This window comes from Onychomys torridus, chromosome 10, assembly GCF_903995425.1.
Source record: "Onychomys torridus chromosome 10, mOncTor1.1, whole genome shotgun sequence".
NCBI classification, from domain to species: Eukaryota; Metazoa; Chordata; class Mammalia; order Rodentia; family Cricetidae; genus Onychomys; species Onychomys torridus.
In genome coordinates, this window is record NC_050452.1 from 33,517,669 (window position 1) to 33,536,505 (window position 18,837).

General features: G+C 42.4%; 1 protein-coding gene across 1 annotated transcript in view; it reads right to left on the bottom strand.

Moving 5' to 3' along the window:
- Nucleotides 1-2,688: 2,688 nt before the first annotated feature.
- The window catches only part of Cracd (capping protein inhibiting regulator of actin dynamics), a 231,613-nt gene continuing 215,464 nt past the window's right edge, over nucleotides 2,689-18,837 (bottom strand). Inside the window, 3 exon segments of the mRNA XM_036200554.1 lie at nucleotides 2,689-3,994; nucleotides 7,252-7,414; nucleotides 8,421-8,611. Coding sequence (XP_036056447.1) covers nucleotides 3,834-3,994; nucleotides 7,252-7,414; nucleotides 8,421-8,611 — 515 coding nt within the window. The 3' untranslated portion in view covers nucleotides 2,689-3,833.

Here is an 18,837-nt window from a genome sequence, read left to right on the forward strand (position 1 = left end):
GGAACATGTATGTGCATTGCTGGGACTTGAACCTAGGGCTTTGTTCATGCTAGGCAAGCACTTTATCACTGGACTATAACCTAGGTCTTTATTTAGTATTTTTAAGCAGGCAAAAATGCCCATGTTACACACACACACACACACACACACACACAGAGTTTTGACATGATAATATGGTGACTTTAGGCATTTGTCATTCTTGCTATGCAGCCCAAAGCCAACCTCACAGTTTTTCACTAAGTTGTCTTTGCAGGTCAGATGCTCAGAGGGTCCAGGTGTAGCCCTGTGGTAGCTGGCCCTCAGCTGAGGCTGCTGCTGCTGAGCTGTGGCCTACAGTAAGGAGACTGCAAGATCATTTTATCTGAGACTCAGATCACTCACTTCCTGTCTGGAATTGAGATGAGCATTGGGCCTTGTTCATACATTTGTCCACTGGGTATATTGGGGCATGTCAGGGGATATTATTTTAAAGTGTGTTACTTTTATTTATGTTGCATTTGTTTAACTCCATGAAGCTGTGTTACTGTGCCTGTCTGAAACACCTGATGGTCTAATGAAGCGCTGAATAGCTAATGGTGAGGCAGGAGAAGGAATAGAAGGAGAAATCTAGGAGAAAAGGAAGAGGGAACAAGAGAGGAAGGAGGAGAACTTCAGAGGTAGCCACCCAGCTGCACAGCCACACAGCCACCCAGCCAGCCACGGAGTAAGAGTGAAAGTAAGATTATAGAAGTAAGAAAAGGGGAAAAACAAAAACAAAAAACCTAGAGGCAGAAGGTAGATGGGATAATTTAAAATTAAGAAAAGCTAGCTCGAAACAAGCCAAGCTAAAGCCGAGCATTGATAAGAATAAGCCTCCATGTGTGATTTATTTGGGAGCTGGGTGTCGGGTCCCCAAAAGAGCAAAGAGAAAAACCAAACAAGGATGGGAAAAATAAAGTCACATTAAAAACAACTTGAAAATTTCCTTGTTCATCCAAAACTTTGTAAATAAGAAACTGCTCATAGATAGCTATTGAGATCAGTCAGAACTTAAGCTTAATAAGGACATTTCATCAGTGCCAAAGGTCTTGTCAGTATTTTATTGAAAGGTCTTTTCCCTTAAATAATGGACATTTTTTTTACATTCAAACTGTATACAACCAAAATCTTAAAATAATATTAAAATCACACTAAGGAATTTTTTATTAAGTATCTACTTAATTTTATTGTTGGTAAAAATATTGCAAGACACTTGTAGCTAATGTTGCTGCTTTAAAATAAGCAAACTAAACATCACAAGAAGAGACAGTGGCTACATACCATACATTTGTAGATAACCAGCTAAAACGAGAATTTAATGGTAATCAATCAGGTTTGATAATAAGAAACAATTGCACTTGAAACATTTTTAAAGTAAACAAAAGACTATTTCCATATATAAGTCTATGAACAGAGGTTAATCATCTATAACCTTACCATAAGAAGTGTGTTTAAACTTAAAAAAAAAAAAAAAAGCTTGTCTATTTAATATAGCAGTCATTCATTTAAAAAAAAAGTCTTGAACTTTTTGTTTTCACAGAACTTCCCCATAGTGTGTTGCTCAGAAAAGTGCAACAGCTGAAGCAGATTAACACTTCATTGGTATTTAGTGCAGGTCTGGGGCGACTTGCACATGAAATGTAAAAGATGCACTTGTTAGCAAGAACGATGGCGGCCCTTTCCTCAGTAGATTCTCCTTTAAAGATAGGGGTGGGGCATTTTAACTAAGCTGGTTCATGTACTGTGTGTGGGCTCATGGTATCAAGTCAGTGTTGACTCATCTACTAGACTTTCTTTAATTTGCTTGTTCTAAGACAGGGTCTCCACTATGTAACCTTGGTTGGACTGGAACTCATTCTGTAGACCAGGCTGCCCTTGAACACACAGAGATCCACCTGCCTCTGCCTCCCAAATGCTAGGGTAGAAGGTGTGTGCACCACCATGCCCAGCCCTGTTCTTTCTTAGCCATCTTATTTCTGTACCTGTTCACTGCCAGGACTGTGGTGCTAGCCAAAGTTGAGAGGATGGAAGAAGAAGTCGGTTTGGAAGAATCACTGTGGTACTATAATTCTAGGGCTTTGGTTGGGAAGATTCCCATTCAAAAGTGTTATTATATCAGTGAGGAAATCATTGAACTAACAACTGTCTACACATAAAACTTAGAAATGGATACCAGTGTGGGAAACGTGCAGTGGAGTATTAGTTGCTTACAGTAGTAGTAACAACAAAAAAGTTTACATTGATTCTTAACAGTCGGAAGGTCCAGTATCTATAACACTAAATCCAACTTGCAACAGTACAGCTATCCACTTGACCACACGTGCCAGCTGCTTCTGAAGCTGAGCCACTGTTTCTAGAGAGAAAATGGTTTCTATGTGGTAAACAGCATCCCTGTCATCCTGCCTCGTAGACAGAATAACAGCACATTGCATAAGTAAGCACAGAGGAAAAGGAGTGATGTCTGCTATCAAACGTGTCAGTGTGGGAGAAAAAAGGGATGCAGTTCCCCCTGCACTGGGCAGAGAGTCCGCACCTATGAAAGGAAAATATGCCAACACCATGAAATACAAAGTGAGTACCAGCAGTATGTAGGCATTTGTTGGTATGTCTCGTGTCATGTAAAGCAAATCTAGAGAATCCAACATAAGTACATGTGGCTTTGAAACTGTCAAGTTCCTTTTTTTTTTTTTTTTGTATGCACATGTGTATGATAACAAGGCCACGTAAAACTCTGAGATGCTTCTTTTTTTTTAAAGGTATCAAGGTGAATGCTTTGGAACATTCGACTCTGAATTATTCAAGTACAATAAAGGAAGTCCTTAGAACAAATAGGTTACACATCTTGGCTTGTTCATTTTCCCTAAAGGCCAAGGGGAAATTCCAGAGGCGTGGACTGCCAGCAACCTAAACTATCTTACAGAGAAGGCTGTTTGGGGTGATGGTTTTGTTTTCTTGTCTCACTTTTGCATCTTTGGGTGGACCAGCCTTCTCTTCCTAGTGTGAAAAGCTAGATTGCACCAGAGTTGTCATACCACAAGGTTCTTAACGTTTGGGTTATATCAGAATGCCTGGCTGCTGAAGAGCCCCCGTACTACATGGAGATTCTCAGAGACAACTCTGGCACAGAGTTTCCTTTTCTTCACCAAATTAAATACAGATGTTCCTTAGGAGCCAGCTAGGCCAAATGGTCCCTGTGTCTTTAAAAGGGTACTGGTATGACAGGGCATACCATGGAGTATGAGTGTGAATGGATTTGCTATGTTGTGGTTTTAGGGTGGGAAAAAATTCATGAAAACCAGACACAGGCACAGAGTTGGGAGCCAGCTTTTCCTTATTTTCCAGTTACTGCCTTCAGGAGAGTGACACCATGTTTTATGTACATGTGAACATACGTCACTGTTACATATGCAAACACAGTAGGACAAATGTTTTGGATAGAATAGTAGAGAATCAAAAAAGATTTACAGAGATTGGCAAAAGGATATGTTCTGAAATGGTGCATGGATGAGAAGGCCATGGATGGGCATGGCAGGCTCTCCTGAGCTCTCATTTGCAGATTTTGCTTCATGTGGTCCCTCAGACAAAACTGTCTTTTGAGAACTAGGGTGAGCTCAAGGCACCAGGACCCAGGGTTGTGCAAATACACACTCTTTACAATGACCACCACCAGTGCAGTGTCTGAACATTATTTTAGAACCTATAAAACATGCTTCTTTTCCCTAGCTTGGTTTCTGTACCTCATATAAAAAATAAATAAATAAAAAGGGGCAAGAGAAGAGCCAGCGACCGGCCGTGGACCTGGGAGGAGTCGCTGTTTACTTAATGATCTGTGGGCAGTCGCTCCAGGCCTTTGCTTTTCGTTTGGCCAAAGCCAGCCAGGCAGGTTCTGTAGACACGGGGGCAGCATCTGGGGTGGAGAATCTCTTGGTGACCTCTTTTACCAGCGGGGCTGGGGGCGCCGAGTCTGAGATCTCTACTGCATTGTTTCAAGGGGAAAGAGAAATAAATGGTTAGAACCACATAAAAACAAACATTTTAATTAATAGACTTATATATACTTACTGTCCATGGGATGCTGTTCTCTCTCTCTCTCTCTCTCTCTCTCTCTCTCTCTCTCTCTCACACACACACACACACACACACACACACACACACACATCTCTCTCACACACATCTCTCACCCTTACACACACACACACACACACACACATCTCTCACCCTTACACACACACACACACATCTCTCTCTCACACACACACACACACACACACCTCTCACACACACATCTCTCTCCCTTACACACACACACACACACACATCTCTCTCTCTCTCTCTCTCTCTCTCTCTCTCTCTCTCTCTCTCTGTCTGTCTCTCTCTCTCTGTCTCTCTCTCTCTCTCTCTCTCTCTCTCTCTCTCTCTCTCTCTCTCTCTCTCTCTCTCTCTCTCTCTCTCTCTCTCTCACACACACACACACACACACACACACACAACCAAGCTAATTGTTGTTCACAAAATCATGTAAGAACATTCAAAATCTACTCTCAGCACTTTAAGAGTCCAGTAGGGCTGTTAGCTATGGCCACCGTGTTACAGAACAGATTCTTTTTCTTTTCTTTCTTTTTTTTTATTTTTATTTTTAAAAATTTTTTTTTAGACAGGGTTTCTCTGTGTTAGAGTCCTGGCTGTCCTGGAACTCGCTCTCTAGACCAGGTTGGTCTCAGACTCCTAGAAAGCCACCTGCCTCTGCCTCCCGAGTTCTGGGATTAAAGGTTCCTACCACTGAACCTCTCTGAAATGTTGTGCCCATTAGCAGACATTCCCCAGGTGGTCTCTTCTCCAGAACAAGATTTTGACTTATTTAGAGGTAAGAAATTGAAGCCAGGCATGACAGTACATGCCTTGGAACTTCTACGGCCCCAAACTCCTGGTCTTCCTGCCTCAGCCTCCCAAGTGTTGAGATAACAGGTGTGAGCCACGGGGCCTGGAAAGGTGGTGAGGTTAACAGCAAGCTACTTCCTCCACAGAGTGTCTCCTAGCTTCTCTACCACAGCCCCAAGGGGAAGCCATTGCCAGTTGTTATGACTTGTAATGTCTCATCTAGTAATTCCTTCGCCCCATTTTTTTTTTTTTTTTTTTTTTTTTTTGAGACCACAGTAGCTCAGGCTGGCCTCAAACTCATGGTCATCCTCCTGACTTAGGTTCCCAAGGGCTAAGAGTTGCAGGCTATCCTGCTTTCTTTCTTCGCTAGAGATCTAGGCTTCTGTGAGGAGATTCCCTGAAAGAGGTTGGGGGGGGGGGTCACACCTTGGGTGCCCAGGGACAGGGTCAGCATATATGCTTCTAGAACTCGGCATACTAACTGAACGTGAAGACAAGCACTTCAAACACAGGCCTGCTTTGTTAAGCTAGCGCTGTTATAAGGTGTGATAATCCTTGTATACTTCCAATTGGCCAGAGAAAGGAATGACCTCGTGGGCCTTGCAGCTCCCACTTTATTATGAAAAACAAAACAAAACAAAAAACCAACAACAAAAAGCTCTCCGTCTCAGTCCTAACATTTAGAACCCTCAACATAAGAGCAAATGAAAGAATGCTTAGAGGTCCCAGAGACCAATGTTCTAAGGTAGTTCTGGTATATACGCTCCCCCATTCCACCACGAAGTAGAGAAACCCTTTTTAACACGTCCACATTTCCAGACCTCGGGTAGCAGGCGGCCAAGGCACAGGTGAGGCTGGGGCTTCGGCTTAGATACAGCTCCGGTTTGAACTCTCTCTCCAGTGTTCACACGGAGGAATGTTAATTCACTAGTGTGGAGGCACTGAATTCTTCAGTGTTGGGAGGCAGAAGCCTAGTGGTGTGTGCTTGGGTGCTGGGGGCAGCCCTCACAAGTAGATTCATGATTTCCTACACTGCTGTAGGAGCTCATCTGCTTTTTCTCTCTCCCTGTGTACACACTTGTCCATCTGCTTTCCAACCTAAAATGAAGTAGCACAGGGCCCTCCCAGCTTTATAAGTTACCCATCTTTGGGTATTCTGTTAGCCACCGGAAAAGGGGCCAAGACAGCTATGCTCTCTGGGGAACAACACAGCCCCATGGAGAAGCGGGTGCCCTGTTAGTCCCTGGGAGTACATGTAACTCAGAACTGCCCATCTTCCAGTGACTTGTAATGAGGAAATAGTTGGCAACTACTGGGACAGTTTAGTTTTCACATCTTTCATGTGCTATAAACAAGTAGAGCCGGGCAGTGGCGGTGAATACCTTTAATCCCAGCACTCGGGAGGCAGAGGCAGGTGGATCTCTGTGAGTTCAAGGTCAGCCTGGTCTACAGAGTGAGATCCAGGAAAAGGCATAAAGCTACACAGAGAAACTCTGTCTCGAGAAACAAATATATAAAAAATAAAAAAATAAACCAGTAGAGATGGCTGTTGTTAATGCCACGGACACAGTGCAGAGGAAATGGTCTCTGTAAAGTGAGCCAATCAGAGACCTCCTCTTGGAATCCCATCAGTGGAGATACTGCAGCATCTGAGCTGTGAGGCATTAGGACAGAGGGGCAGTTTTCATTTCCAGCCTCCACAGAGAGGGCCAGTGGCAGCTTCTACACACTTATCTGAACTTTGTCATATCAGATGACAGGCCCCTGGGGTCTACTTCCAAGCCCAGGCTCACTCCAGTTGATCTAAACTTTACACCTTGCCTTCCCCAATCCTATTATACTCATCTCTTTCTCTGTTTAATGTTCTGGCATATGCTATTCCCTGCTGTAGCAAATAAATAAGATGATAGAAAGACAGACAGATGATAGATAGATGATAAATAGATGATAGATAGATAAATAGATGATAGATAGATAGATAATAAAATTGGATGATAGGCAGGGAGGTACTGGTGATGACTCACATTGTACTGTTAAATGTTCAGAAACCAGGGCAAACCAATTGGTGTCATATTAGCAGCTTCAAATTAGCCACAGTGGAAGTATTTACACCATAAAAGGTAGTAAAGGCTACAAACCTCAAGGAGATGACTCTAAAGGCGTTTTACTGTCTGTCCACTGAGAGCAGCTGGGGAATCCCTGCGGTCTGCATCAGCATCAGAGTTTACAGCTGGGTCTTGAGAGCCTGTACTCTGATGTCTAAGATGCTGTGCCAAGTCACTGCACAGTGAAAAACCAAGATGCTCTCAGGGAAAACAGTGAGGAGAGGCCAATAGGGATGGACCTGCTCTCTACCTGTCACGGATGTGGGAAGAGTGTTGGCTTTTTTCAGCTGTTCTCTGCGCTGGAGCCTGGACACTGCCGTTTCGGGCTTTTTCTCTTCTGACGGAGTGGCAGGCTTGTGCAGGGAACCAGCTCTGCTTACTCGACTGCTTCCAGGCTGTGAGCTGACATTGACCTGCATTGGGAATGACAGGGAAAGCATGTCTTCAGTGCATGACCTCTGAGCGCCCCAGCTGCACCTGTGGGCAGTGTGTTCAAGACAGGCCTCCAGTGAGGGCTCGGGGCCATGTACCCAGGATGGGAAGTTACTTTTCAGAAAGAGTCCCAGCTAGATGATCATAAAGTTAGGTCATAGAACAAGGTTCCTGATACGCTCCGCCCACTGCACAAACTCACTTCCATGTCTCCCACATATTGTAGTCTCCCTTCTCCAAGAGGGACACAGTCTAAGATCCTGTGGGAGGTCTAAAACCAGAGACAGAGCTGACCCCTGATTGCTCTGTTTCATCCTTACCTTGGATTTCAATCACTTTGGCTTGGGATTCTTTTTCTTTCCTTAGTAAGCCTTACAGTTTCTTGGCATGTGTTAATCTCCAGGATCATTACAATCACACCTTGGTGACATTCTTAAGTAAAATAGGATGAACACAGACACTGGAACCCTGTGATAGTGGATCTGACAACCGAAATGGCCATCAGGTGATTGATTGGTGGGTGGCATATACGGTGTAGATACACCGGACAATGAGAATTCATGCCTCATGGAGTTGAACAAGAGATTTCGTCACACCAAATGGCAATCTGAACCTATGAATTGTTACCCCTGGAATTTTCCACTTCGTATTTCTAGATCATTATTGACCTTCAAGTCATCCAAACCATGGAAAGTGAAACCTCAGATCGGTGGGCAAGGGCACTACTGTAACCGTTGTATGTGAGTCGCTGCTGTAAATACAGACATTTTAGGTCCTGCCAAAGGTTCACCTAGAAGCATAGTAAAACCAAATGAAGTGTAACAGCTGATGCCGGAAAACGCTTCCCTGATTTAAAGGTGGTCAATTTACTCACTTTGCTTCCCTTTCTAAACAGCACCTCCAGTTAGCATCTTAAAAATATATCCCATGACTTAGAAGCAAGCTGAGCGCAGGGCAGCAATGCTGGAAACAGAGCGGGGTACTCACGGTGTCTCTGGAGAGCTTCTCGGCCTGTTTGGCCTCGCGGGCCTGCTTCCTCTCCTCTCGAGTTGCCTGCTGCTCACGGAATCCCTTCTGCTTCTGCAGCGCCAATGTTATCCACAGCGGCTGAGCAGTTTCACCTTTCTCTGCTAATTTGGAGCCATCTAGAGAGTGCCTGCTCTGCAGCATGGGTTTCTCTATGAAGGGAAAAAAGATGATGTTCACCGTGATCAGCCGTTGACTTAGCTTCTCATCCCCTAAGACTGTGAAATGATTACTAATAGTCTCCTGGCAACGATGCTCATGCCCAAGGGATTCCACTGGGTAGGAGGTAACATCTTTGACTGACAGGAAAACGGGCCTTTTTCTTCTCTAGAAGTGGAACCTACTTTACAAGAAAATGAAATCTCCAATGTTTACAGGAGCCCCAGGTAGTACATGGTTCGCTGCTTTGGTGAGATTTGCTTTTAGCAACAGAAACACTCTTCTCAAACAGTATCATATATGGAACCCCAGTGTTTGGAGAACAAACAACAATAACAGCAACAACAACAACAAAAACAGTGGTGATGCCGGGTGGTGGTGGCACACACCTTTAATCCCAGCACTCGGGAGGTAGAGGCAGGCAGATCTCTGTGAGTTCGAGGCCAGCCTGGTCTACAGAGCAAGTTCCAGGAAAGGCGCAAAGCTACACAGAGAAACCCTGTTTCGAAAACAAAAACAAACAAACAAACAAAAAGCCAACAAAAAACAGTGGTGCTGTATACATGAGGCAGCTGTTGAAGACAAGGCTTCTAGGAATATAGGTGAGAACCCCATGACAGTGAACAGTTGCCTACATTTGAAAGTTGGTCTATGATAAACAAGTATCATGTCCAAGGATCATGAGTTCAAGGCCACCCTGGGCTATATAGCAAGACCTTGTCTCAATAAACAAAATTTTAAATGCAAAGAGATCTTTGTGTTTAGAATATTTAGAATAGTACTTGGCCTATACTAAACACTTTAAAAAAGAGAACTGTAATTATTATTTTTACTCACGAGGCCAAAGTCACCTTTCTTTTCCCTTAAATAAAGATCACATACTTTCAGAGAGAACTGTATTCGATTATTTACTATCTCAAAAGAAAAGGGCTTACTATAGCCCTGTTCCTTAGAAATCTAGTAGAAGTTTACACCCAGAATCTTACCACCAGGGAACTTAGTCAGATGGACTTTGTATTACACTCTGGGATGAAGAGAAAGACCACACAGGAGAAAACAAGCTGGAATCAGGAATTTAAGCCCAAATGGGGCATGTTCTGCTTTTTCTTTTCTTTTCCTTGTACAGTGATGGAGAACTGTAGACTCCAGCATACGTCAACCACAGTCAAAGTAACTAGGCAAAGAGAAGATATGGCCAGTGACGAAACTAATGGGACAGATGTTCATTGACTAGGCTTTGGCACAACACAGTAAAGAAAGGGAAACCCACGTTCTGAGAGAGGTGCTCTTAGAAGCAGGATATGGGGTCAGTTCTAGTTATAAACCAAGGGGAGGCTGGTGTCTGAAACATATCATGTCTTTACTCTATGCTGCCATTATTTATGAAGCTGCTGGGCAGAGCCCTGCCATGTCTATGCAAGGCATCAAAGATGGCAGAGCCACCCATGCCAAAGACCTGAGCAGCATTCACACTCTATGGTGGGGAAATTCAGACTACAATGTTTGCATCTTGCTGTCTATTTCCTAAAAACAAACAGAAATAAAAGTACAAATTGTTTCTAAAGGGAAAAGAGAAGGAAGTCTGTATTTCCTGAGAACTGCAGTTGCCGTAGACTAGTCTGGGGCTGTGGATCATGTTTTATAAGACTAAAGTGATGTACTACTCACTGCACTAATGAGCTACCTTGGACCAGATTCTAAAAGACAAAGTGTAAGGCTTCTTAGGTCTGGCTCACAGGATCATAAACAGGACATTAAAATTGGATTCCTGTTTGAGCCTCAGCCAAGGATTTTCCCAAAGCTTGTGACAAAATAATCATTGCCACAGAGTCACATATTCCAAAGTACAGGACCACCTTCTATGGTTGGGCTGATGAAACCACCAACAGCCACCACCAGGACATGGAAAAGCTGAGGTGGCAGCTGAAGACTAGAGTTTCTTTTGGATATCCCACTGTCCTTGTATAGCCTCTTGAAGACAGGCTCCTTTGTTAGCCAGTGGTCTTCAAAATTGGTTGAATGCCCTAGAGAATGTGTAAGACATACATAGCCATAGGGGTGAAGAAATTATGAAAATTTCAATTTGTCACTTTTAAAGATTTATTTTATTTTGAAGTGTGTGTGTGTGTGTGTGTGTGTGTGTGTGTGTGTGTCCCCACAGAGGTCAGAGACATTGAATCCTCCTGGAGCTGGAATTATAAATAGTTGTGAACTGCCCAACATGGGTGCTTCAACCAAACTCTGGCCCTTGTAACAGTGGTAAGGCCTGGAACTGGCTATGTAGATCAAGCTGGTCTCTAACTCACAGAGATCTGTCTGTCACTCGTTCCCAAGGACTGGGATCAAAGGCATGTGCCACCATGCCCAGCCTATTTAATTTGGGGCCTGACAATCTAAAATCTGACTCCCAGGGAAGAAACTGGGGTGGTAATAGTTTTGGAGAGGAAATGACAACAATCGAAGAGATCTCTCTAAGAGGATCTAGCTTTTCTTCATGGGGGAGGGGTGAGGCTTGAGAGAGCAACAAGGCTGAGTGAGAGGGACTGCGAATACCCTAAAAGCTAACAACACAAAAGTTAAAGTCAAAACAGAAAAAAACAAGCTCACCCTCAAATAGCAGTCACCACCGGAAAGAATCTACAGGCTACTACTCTCTGGTTTTGTGAACATCTGGGAAAACCAGTGAAGCAAATGGATCATTTAGAGAGGACTTGTCTTTTGGGCTGAACCACCATCTTCTGGTAACTCACCAAAATGGAAAACAAGGGTAGAGAGGAGGTGCACTATATAAATATATATATTTATATATATGTTCTCTGGGCCATTTAGAAAACATGGAGTTGTCCTTTGGCCACATCTGTAAGATGGGTGATACAGTAGACATCAAGGATGGATACTGTTAAAAAGGAACACCCTGTAAATTATCACAGCAAAACTATGAGAGTCTACACTATCACTCTTCATGATGTTGGCACTGTTGTAAACAGAAAATTAAGGGTAAGATTATCCACCACCCCCCCCCCCCCCCCCCCCCCCCGGCCAGAGACAGGGTTTCTCTTTGTAGACCTGGAACTCACTCTTGTAGACCAGGCTGGCCTCAAACTTACAGAGATCCGCCTGCTTCTGCCTCCTGAGTGCTGAGATTCAAGGTGTACTTCACCATGCCTGGCTAAGGGCAAGATTCTTATCAAGAGAATTAATGTGCACATTGAGAACATTAATCATCTAAGACTAGAGATGGGAAAAAAGAAAACAACATGGAGAAGAAAGGTACTAAAGAGAAAGCTACTGGTTCAGTGGAGTGCCAGCCTGCCACAGCCAGAGAAGCCCACTTTGTCAGAACTAAAGGAAATGACCTTGGGGCTGGTGGGACCCATCCTTAGGAATGTGTGGCTGAACAGATGATACCACCAAACCTCTAAAGTGGAGAAAGAAAAATGAAAAGGACTTGTTGAGATCATGCTATGCCTTGCTCTAAGTGACTCCATATTGAGTACACGGTGTCTGTCCATCTGTGCCTTGTCCCAGGTGACTCCATTTCACAAGCAGTATTGGGCTCCATTTTGAGGGCAAATGCAGAAGCAGGAATGCTCTGCATCTCACGCATTTAGATGTTACTTGTCCAGTACCACCCAGGAGGCAGACTGACACACTTATTCCTAAGAGAAAAAGGAACCACCTGGTAACTTACCACAGTGGTGCTGGCTAGTCTTAGGTTTCACTCAAACTATAGTTACCTACAAGGAGGGAACCTCAGCTGAGAAAAATGCCTCTGTAATATCCAGCTGTAAGGCATTTTCTTAATCAGTGATTGATGGGGGAGGGCCCATCCCCCAGCCCATTGTGCATGGTGTCATCCTTGGGCTGGTGGTCCTAGGTTCTATAAGAAAGCAGGCTGAGCAAGCCATAAGGAGCAAACCAGTAAGCAGCACTCCTCCATGGCCTCTGTATCAGCTCCTGCCTACAGGATCCTGCCCTGTTTGAGTTCCTGTCCTGACTTCCTTCAATAATGAACAGCAACATGGAAGTGTAAGCCAAATAAATCCTTTCCTCCCCAACTTGCATTTTTGGTCCTGGTGTTTCAAACCAGCAATAGAAACCCTGACTAAGAGAACAGTAGACTGGGAACAGATGGGCACACAGGCATATCAAAATCATTTTAGAAAGACTAAGCCTAAGGATTTATAGATCACATCACATGGGGGGAAGGATGCAGCCCGATCACCTGTATCCCATAAAGACACCAAACCCTTTCCATGGCTCCATGGTACTTCACCTCCAGCTGGACTCAATACTAAGACCTGAGGCTTGTTTATCACAGAATCCCAGCTTTCCTGACAACATGGCTCTGTGCAGTTCTCTCTCTCTCTTCCCCACCGTGTGTGTGTGTGTGTGTGTGTGTGTGTGTGTGTGTGTGTGTGTGTGTTTGTTTTACGTGTATGGATGTTTTTGCCTGCACATATACAAGTGCACTGCAGTGTGCTTGGTGTCCATGAAGCCCAGAAGAGGGTGCTGGATCCCCTGGAATTGAAGTTATGAAGAGGTGTGAGGTGCCATTCTGGGAATCAAACCATGGTCCTCTGTGAGAGCAATAAGTGCTCTTAACCACTGAATCATCTCTCCAGCCCCTCCTACTGGGTTTATTATTATTTTCTTCTCTGGTTATTTGTGTATTTACTGTATGTGTGAGGTATAATGTGTGATGTGAGATTTAATATTAGTAATTAAGATTGGGATAAGGGACCTTGGTTTGCCAATGGCCAAGGAAGACAGAGACTACTTGGCAAACGGTTAACAATAAAACTGATATAGCTTGTGAATTTATTGTTATTTCATCAACTATGACATTGCAGAAAGACATAATCATGTCCATCTATGGTTTCTGGCATGGCACACTCACGGCAGTACCGCAGTACTCCAGGGCTTCCATAACGGGAGACAAGTAACCAATCTAACACTCCTCAAGGAAGAAAACCCCTCCCCCCCAAACCTAAACACTTAAAAAGGGAAACTTCCTGGCCATGACCCAGCTTTGTCTGTATAAAATTAAGTGAACACTCTTACAAAGCACAAGAGCCAATTCAGTGGACTATCTAGACACCTCACATGTTTAGTATGAAGAGGCAGTCAGAGCCAAGGATTGCTCTGACATTTCTTTCTTTTCAAGATACTGTTTCTCTACCCAAACTTATGGGACACTGTGAAAGCAGTGCTAAGAGGAAAATCCATAGCTCTAAATGCCCACATAAATAAGATGGAGAAATTTCACACTAGTGACTTAACAGCACAACTGAAAGCTCTAGAACAAGAAGAAGCAAACTCACCCAGGAGAAACAGATGCCAGGAAATAATCAAATTGAGAGCTGAGATCAATAAAATAGAAACCAAGAGAACAACACAAAGAATCAATGAAACCAAGAGTTGGTTCTTTGAGAAAATCAACAAAATAGACAGACCCCTAGCCAAATTAACTAAAAGGCAAAGGGAAAGAACACAAATCAACAAAATCAGAAATGAAAAGGGAGAAATAACAACAGACATTGAGGAGATCCAGAGAATCATCAGGTCATACTTCAAAAACCTGTACTCCACAAAATTGGAAAATCTGGAAGAAATGGACAATTTTCTGGATAGATACCACATACCAAAGTTAAATCAAGACCAGATAAACTATTTAAATAGACCAATAACTCCTAAAGAAATAGAAACAGTCATTAAAAGCCTCCCCCCCCCAAAAAAAAGCCCAGGACCTGATGGTTTCAGTGCAGAATTCTACCAGATTTTCAAAGAAGAACTAATTCCAATATTCTTCAAACTGTTCCACACAATAGAAACAGAAGGAACATTGCCAAACTCTTTTTATGAGGCTACAATTACCCTGATGCCCAAACTACACAAAGATGCAGCAAAGAAAGATAATTATAGACCAATCTCCCTCATGAACATTGGTGCAAAAATACTCAACAAAATATTGGCAAACAGATTTCAAGAACACATCAAAAAATTATCCACCATGACCAAGTAGGTTTCATCCTAGGGATGCAAGGATGGTTTACCATACAAAAATCTGTTAATGTAATATACCATATAAACAAACTGAAAGAAAAAAAAAAACTACACGATCGATCATCTCACTAGATGCTGAAAAGAATTTTGACAAAATCCAATACCCCTTCATGATAAAGGTCTTAGAGAAATCAGAAATACAAGGAACATTCCTAAACATAATAAAGGCAATTTACAGCAAGCCAACAGCCACCATCAAATTAAACGGAGAGAAACTCAAAGCGATTCCACTAAAATCAGGAACAAGACAAAGCTGTCCACTCTCTCCATATTTATTCAATATAGTGATTGAAGTTCTAGCTAGAGCAATAAGACAACAAAAGGAGATCAAGGGGATACAAATTGGAAAGGTAGAAGTCAAATGTGGTTGATATATTGTACACCCCAATAAACTTATCTGGGGTCAGAGAACAGAACAGCCACTAGATATAGAGGCAAGAAAATGGTGGCACACACGCCTTTAATCCTAGCATTCCAGAGGCAGAGATCCACCTGGATCTCTGTGAGTTCAAGGCCACACTGGAAACAACCAGGCATGGTGACTCACACCTTTAATCCCAGGAAGTGAGCCTTTAATCCTAGGAAGTGATAGCAGAAAGCAGAAAGGTATATAAGGTGTGAGGACCAGAAACTAGAGCCTGGTTAAGCTTTTAGGTATTTGAGCAGCAGTTCAGCTGAGAGCCATTTGGATGAGGACACAGAGGCTTCCAGTCTGAGGAAATAAGACCAGATGAGGAATTGGCAAAGTGAGATGGCTGTGGCTTGTTCTTCTCTGATCTTCTAGCATTCACCCCAAATACCTGGCCTCAGCTTTGATTTTATTAATAAGTACCTTTAAGATTCATGCTACAGTCAAACTTTCACTATTTGCAGGTGATATGATAGTATATATAAATGACCCCAAAAATTATAACAGGGAACTCCTACAGCTGATAAACTCCTTCAGTAAAGTGGCAGGATACAAGATCAACTCAAAAAAAATCAGTAGCCCTCCTATACACAAATGATAAAAGGGCTGAGAAAGAAGTCAAAGAAACATCACCCTTTACAATAGCCACAAATAATATAAAATACCTTGGGATAACACTAACTAAACAAGTGAAGGACCTGTTTGATAAGAACTTTAAGTCTCTAAAGAAAGAAATTGAAGAAGATATCAGAAAATGGAAGGATCTCTCATGCTCATGGATAGGTAGGATTAACATAGTAAAAATGACAATCTTACCAAAAGCAATCTACAGATTCAGTGCAATCCCCATCAAAATTCCAACACAATTCTTCACAGATTTGGAAAGAACAATAGTCAACTTCATATAGAAAAACAAAAGACCCAGGATAGCTAAAAGAATCCTGTATAATAAAGCAACCTCTGGAGGCATCACCATCCCTGACCTCAAGCTCTACTATAGAGCTATAGTAATAAAAACAGCTTGGCACTGGCATAAAAATGGACATATAGACCAATGGAATTGAATTGAAGACCCTGACATTAATTCACACACATATCAACACCTGATTTTTGACAAAGAAGCCAAAACTATACAATGGAAAAAAGAAAGTATCTTCAACAAATGGTGCTGGCATAACTGGATGTCAATATGTAAAAGGTAACAAATAGATCCATATCTGTCACCATGCACAAAACTCAAGTCCAAGTGGATCAAAGACCTCAACATAAATCCAGTTACTCTGAACCTGATAGAAGAGAAAGTAGGAAGTACACTTGAACACATTGGCACCAGAGATTACTTCCTAAACACAACACCAACAGCACAGACACTGAGAACAACAATTAATAAATGGGACCTCTTGAAACTGAGAAGCTTTTGTAGGGCAAAAGACATGGTCAATAAGACAAAAAGACAGCCTACAGAATGAGAAAAGACTTTCACCAATTCCGCATCTGACAGAGGGCTGATCTCTAAAGTATATAAAGAACTCAAGAAACTAGACATCAAAATACTGAACAATCCAATTTTAAAAATGGGCTAAAGACCTAAACAGAGAATTCTCAAAAGAAGAATCTCAAATGGCTGAAAGACATTTGAAGAAATGCTCAACATCCTTAGTCATCAGAGAAATGCAAATCAAAACAACTCTGAGATATCACCTTATACCTGTCAGAATGGCTATGATCAAAAACACTAATGACAATCTATGTTGGAGAGGATGCGGAGCAAAGGGAACACTCCTCCACTGTTGGTGGGAGTGTAAATTTGTACAACCACTGTGGAAGTCAGTATGGTGGTTTCTCAGAAAATTGGGAATTGATCTACCTCAAGACCCAGCCATACCTCTCTTGGGCATATACCCAAGGAATACTCAATCATACCACAAAGATACATGCTCAACTATGTTCATAGCAGCACTATTCGTAGTAGCCAGAACCTGGAAACAACCTAGATGCCCGTCAACTGAAGAATGGATTAAGAAAATGTGGTCATATACACAATGGAGTACTACTCAGCAGAGAAAAACAATGACAGCATGAAATTTGCAGGCAAATGGATGGAACTAGAAATATCATCCTGAGTGAGGTAACCCAAACCCAGAAGGACAAACATGGTATGTACTCACTCATAAGTGGATACCAGATATAAAATAAAGAACAATCAGACTGCAACCCACAGAACCAGGGAGGCTACATAGCAGGGGGGACCCTAGGATGATTGTGGCTTATAATAAGTTTTGGGTTTACTCAATCACTGGGCAAGCCTCAGTGAAACTTTCACTATTAGGATAAGAATTTGTACTGTATCAAGCTGATGTAAGATACTGGTAAGCCACAAGCCATGTGGCAACTTATAGACTAACAGAAATGGATAAATTTAAGATAGAAGAAGTAGATAACAAGAAGCCTGCCATGGCCATACAGTTTTGTAAACAATATAAGTTTCTGTGTGTTTACTTGGTTGGGTCTGAGCGTCTATGGGCCTGGCAGGTGAGAGAGATTTGTCCTGACTGTAGGTCAGGCAGGAAAACTCTAACTACAAGTGGCGCCCAACATGGGGCAAAAGTTTCCACCTAAAACCTGAGAAAAAAGATTCTAAAATGGAGCTAAAAACAGCTTCCTAGTTGTCTCTCTCAAGTTAGTGGCAGCCTGCTTGTTTGAGCTACTATGGCAAGTTCCTCGTGTGTGCGTCTGACCTACAGTGTGGTGGAAATGAGGAGTCTACAAGCAGCACTCTACTCTGCTGCATAGTAGATTTAGCCTTTGCTAGTATAAAAAAAAAAAGGGTGTCTGCACTATGCACTGCTTTGATAAAACTGCTTCTGATAGTTGATGGTACACATGGCTCCAGACCCAGAGCTGGCGGTAAACTGTACCACCGCCACTTTGGAAAGCTAAGGTGGGGGAGCCAGCAGCCACAGCAACATTTCAGTCTTACAAAGATGGATATTACGCAGAGAATCTGATTTGTGTTATCTTTGGGATTTTTAACTGCAGAAAAAGATTTGATCATAAAGCTGTTGAGTTAAACGAATACATAAATTTTAAAGGTACCTTGACTTCAAAATTTGGATATAAGGATACGTTGCTTTGGTAAAGAGTCTCTGCTTTTGTTTCCACAGAAAGCCAGAGGCTATGGATTTGTTCCAGATTAAGATACATCAGGTTTAGTCAGCCAAGACCACCTGAAAGGTTTCCAATGACACCATGTCCCAGATGATCTGACATCCAGAATGGTTTCAAGGGAACTGGCCCAGAGGTTTACCCTCACAGACTACTCCATAATCCTAAAATTTTCTTTATGTCCCCATAAGATACAGAGCCCCCCTTCAGCAGGAAGTAGTAAGAGAAACTACGCCCAAATTCCCAAAATTATCAAGCTGGCTTTGGAGATGGAATTGGCTCACTCCTTCTCTAAACCCAGGCATAATGCTAAAAGAAAAGGTTAAGAGATTTTTGTGTCCTAAATCAGAAGAGCCCTCTGGTGTGGGACAGAGAAAAACCAGTATTTTTATTTAAATCAAGTTGATTATAAATATGATCTCTTTCTAAAAAAAAAGGCATATGATATAGATATAATAGGATGAAAGGGTAGATTAATGAACTTACTTTTAAAGAACAACAACTTGCTTAAAATGTCTTACATTGGTAAAGATTTTAGTTTATTGATACAAACTTAAAGTTAATATTGTTATACTGTAT